At 44.7% G+C, this 4,836-nt stretch overlaps 1 protein-coding gene across 1 annotated transcript; it reads left to right on the top strand.

Moving 5' to 3' along the window:
* The first annotated feature begins 2,791 nt into the window (after nucleotides 1-2,791).
* Nucleotides 2,792-3,331, top strand: LOC138877640 (uncharacterized). The gene has a single exon (XM_070157265.1). The coding sequence runs from the start codon at nucleotides 2,792-2,794 to the stop codon at nucleotides 3,329-3,331; it is 540 nt and encodes a 179-aa protein (XP_070013366.1).
* The last annotated feature ends 1,505 nt before the right edge of the window (nucleotides 3,332-4,836 follow it).

The raw sequence follows: 4,836 nt of genomic DNA, 5'->3' as shown, positions 1-4,836 counted from the left end.
TCTTCTGCTATTTTCATGTCATTTTTTGGATTCGTCTTATTTTTATCAATAAAATATGGCATTTAGCATTATAAGTTCTCCAAATCAACTTGTCGCTAGGCCTATCTCGGGCACAACAAGGCTCCCAAATTAGGACACGGTTTATATTCTCGCACTATGTGTTTAAATATCGCAACATCATTTCCTTATAATCCGCACTAACTTGCTACCTTTTTGTTTTTACTTTGGTTTTATTCCCCTCCCCAAAGGTTAGTTCGTGCACTCTGGCATCGTCATCATACTCCATAAGATCCAAGGGCCCTCCACCCACTCCTCCTCCTAGTCCCATCAGAAACAGGAACAAGGAAAAAATGGAAGATTTGAGCAACATCTGAAAGGAAAACTCGGTTGAACGGGTAGAAATCACTCAGGGTACTCATGTCTCCAAATAAGGTGCATCCCGACTCGAGCAGAAACTGCTAAAATTTCAGGAGGAACTTGATCAAGTCCGGAATTTGGCAAGTTTGGCATTTTCCCTCACCACCCCAGATGTCAACTTTCCAAACACTCAAAACCCCATACCTCCACAAAACATCCCGAAACCACAAAACCATCCTACTCCCCATCACCACTGTAAACTTGCCACACTTCCAATAACACCCTGCTACTCATTCCTGAACCACTGAACTCCGCAAATGATCATCTCCACACTTACCATAACACCACCATCTATGTGGAAACCATGCCACCCTCTACCCAACCTGTCTCAAGCACACCCGAGTCTGATGATAAAGATTCCCTTATCAGGAACCTGGCCGAAGAACTCAAGAAGTTGACTAGCCGAGTTCAGGGTATTGAAGGAAGCTAGGGAATCGAGGGATTGAACTACAAAAACCTCTGCATACAACCAGATGTCGAACTGTCCGAGGGGTGAAAACCTCCTAAGTTCGAAATGTTTGATGGTATAGGGGATCCCAGAATCCATTTAAGGACATACTGCGACAAACTAGTTGGAGTAGGGAAGGACGAAAAGATTCGCATGAAGTTTTTTATGAGAAGTCTGAAAGGAGATGCTCTGTCTTAGTACATTAGCCAAGACCCGAAGAAGTGGTCGAATTGGGTAAGTATGGCGTCCGATTTCATAGACAGGTTCAGGTTCAACACGGAGAATGCACCAGATGTGTTCTGCATCCAGAACCTAAAGAAGAAACACACAGAAACTTTCCACGACTATGCCACTCGTTGGATATCAGAGGCTGCTAAGGTCAGACCAGTTTTAGAAGAAGGACAAATGAACAAGTTTTTCATCGGAGCTCAAGACCCACAGTACTACGAAAGGTTGATGCTGATTGAAAGCCAGAAATTTTCCAACATCATCAAGCTGGGGGAGAGGATCGAGGAAGGTATCAAAAGTGGCATGGTCACAAACCTTGAAGCTTTGCAGGCAACCAACAAGACTCTACAGTCTGGTGGCACGTCCAAGAAAAGGGACATAATTGTCGTGATGGTTGTAGAGAAACAAAATCCCCAATCAAATACCAAACCTACCCAATACCTCCACTCACATATCAACCTACCCCAAATTACCAAGCACCCTCGCCCTCTTACCAAGTTCCACCACCTACTTACCAATCACCTCCACCACCCACATATCAACCTGCCTCACCCAAATACTCCCAATCCACACACGTCTACCAAGCCTACAACACCCAACAAGCCCACTATCAATCACCTCCCCCCTAGCCAAAACTTTCATAGACCCCGACCAAATTTCGACCGCAGACCTCCCAAACAGCATACCGCCATTGCTGAACCAATTGACCAGCTATATGAAAGGCTCAAAGCTGCTGGTTATGTCACCCCTATCCCTGCCATAACCCCCGAAAACCCCTCCCAATAGGTCAACCCAAACAAAACTTGTGCATATCATTTTGGCATGAAAGGGAATACCATTGATGAGTGTCGTTCTCTGAAAGATAAGATCCAAGCTTTGATTGACAACAAGATCATCGTGGCAAAAGAGCCTGCCCCGAACGTCCGCAACAACCCTTTACTAGACCACAAGGGTGGAGGCATTCACATGATTGAGACAGAGGATGATTGGGTCCCCAAAGGATCGATCGGATTAATCGCATAGGGTGGTGAGCGAAAGAAATCAACAGTTACCCTTAACCCGATTATGGTCAAGATTCAGCCTTCTGGGGATGCCGAGGTGAATATGTCTGTACCACTTGAGTTTGAAGCACCACCCCCTGCAAAGACGCAAACATCAATTGAGGTCGAGTTTGGGTCCCCAGAGGCACTTGTACCATTTGAGGTTGTTGTATTACCTTCCAAAGCAAGGGTGCCCATTCCGGTAGCAATGACAACCATAACACCGTTCCACACAAAAGCCATACCATGGGATTACACAATCGAGCTAAGAAGGAAATGGAAAACCAAGTTCGGAGAAGCAGTTGCGGCACATGGTATGACAAGGACCGGCAGGGTTTATACTCCAAAACACTTGGCTGGGTCGAGTAAGCAAGCATCTGGACGGCCAGCCATTACTGAAGATGGGTTTGATGACCTCTAGAGGAAGATACATGCCAAAGAGTATTCAGTCATTGATCAATTGAACAAAATGCCAGCCCAGATCTCTATCTTAGCTCTACTACAAAGCTCCGACGCACATAAGAATGCCTTATTGAAGGTGTTGAGTGAGGCGTATGTACCAAGCAACATCACCGGAGGAGAAATGACAAATATGGTGGGACATGTATTGGAGAGTCACAAAATCACTTTTTGTGAAGATGTGTTGCCACCATAAGGGATGAGCCACAACAAGGCATTGCACATCACCGTGCAATGCGAGGATTATTTTATCACCAGGTTCCTGATCGATGGAGGGTCCAGCCTCAACATTTGTTCGCTGGTAACACTCAGAATATTAGGGAAAGGGTTGCATGAGATCAAAGATGGGGCCATTAACGTTAAAGCCTTCGACGGTTCCCAAAGGTCCACTATTGGGGAAATCAGCATGTGTTTACAGATGGGGCCTACTTGGTTTGATGTCGACTTTCAAGTAATAGACGTGCCGGCATATTACAACTTGCTCTTGGGACGACCATGGATTCATATCACTGGAGCTGTAACATCAACCCTACATCGGGCAGTGAAATTTGAGTGGAATCACCAAGAGGTGATCATCCACGGCGACGGTAGCAATCCCATATACAATCGCCAGACCATCCCAGCGATCGGAGGAAGTAGGAAGGTAGGCGAAGAAACCTATCACCACATCGAGCGAGTCAACGCCATTGACAAGGATAAATGGTGGGACAACATAATCGAAAGCATATTGCACTGGTGAGGATATGAGCCAGGAAAGGAACTTGGCAAGAACCTACAAGGGATCGCTAAGCCTATCAAGCTGAAAAAACATGGTACCACCTTCGGTCTGGGATACGAGTACACCTGGAAAGAATTTAATGAATGGTCGCCGCCATGGCGCGGGCCTTATTATCCACTAGAGCACCCGATACCTCGCTTGGAGCAGATTTTCCAGCCAGCTGTTGTTATATATAGGTCAAAAGAAGAGGAAGCACTTGCAGATGAGGGATTTGTTTTTGGAAGAGGATGACATGGATTGCTGTGTCATTTTCGAGGAGGAGGGGGAGGAAGGCCCTTCCATACAAGCCGTGAGCCGAGAAGCGTGCCTCAACAATTGGTCCATCAGAACCACCAGAGCCCGGAAAGCCTCGGGGTAGCAAGGCTGCACAAGCATCATGCACTATTTTTTCATTTTGACTTTCGTTTTGCCTTTTAATTTCGCAATAAGATCTTTAATGTACAAAACAGTTATGGAATTTTTCAAAGCATTTCAATTTTTCTTATGAATCTTACTCTTATTACTTTCTCTCATTTACTTTATTTACAATATTACTATTACTTATCTTGATGAACCAACGACTGTGACATGTAATGAGACAACACGACAAACGGACTCAAAGGAAGATGATACACCAGAAGATGTTGTTAAAGAGGTTGAGGATTTTGAGAACAGACCTAAGTCAAACCTGGACGAGACCGAGATTGTTAACCTGGGAGATGCAGAAAATGTCAAAGAAATTCGGATCAGCATTCATTTGTCGCCGGCAGAAAAGGAAGAATACATAGAATTTCTGAAGGAATATGAGGACATATTCGCCTGGTCGTATGACGACATGACTAGTTTAATTACATCTATTGTGGCGCACAAGCTGCCAATTGATCCGATATGCCCACCGGTAAAGCAGAAGCTCAGGAAGTTCCAGCCTGACATGAGTTTGAAAATTAAGGAAGAAGTCACCAAGCAAGTCAAAACTAAGATTCTCAGAGTAGTAGAGTATCCATCATGGCTATCTAACATCGTGCCAGTACCAAAGAAGGATGGGAAGGTCAAAGTCTGTGTCGACTATCAGGACCTTAATCGGGCCAGTCCCAAAGATGACTTCCCCTTGCCAAACATACACATTCTAATTGACAATTGCACCAAGCACGAGCTGCAATCATTTGTTGATTATTTTGCTGGGTATCACCAGATCTAGATGGATGAAGAAGATGCTAAGAAAATGTCCTTCATTATGCCGTGGGGAATGTATTGTTACAAGATGATGCCGTTTGGGTTAAAGAATGCTGGGGCCACCTACATGAGGGCCATGACTACCATTTTTCATGATATGATACACAAGAAGATCGAGGTATATGTAGATGACGTCATCATCAAGTCCAAGAAAGCCACTGATCACATGGAAGATTTGAGTAACTTCTTTAATAGACTAAGAAGGTACAATTTGAAGCTGAATCCCGCAAAATGTGCATTCGGGGTTCCTGCCG

Source organism: Nicotiana sylvestris, chromosome 9, assembly GCF_000393655.2.
Source record: "Nicotiana sylvestris chromosome 9, ASM39365v2, whole genome shotgun sequence".
Taxonomy (NCBI): domain Eukaryota; kingdom Viridiplantae; phylum Streptophyta; class Magnoliopsida; order Solanales; family Solanaceae; genus Nicotiana; species Nicotiana sylvestris.
This window is presented reverse-complemented; position numbering and strand designations above follow the sequence as displayed.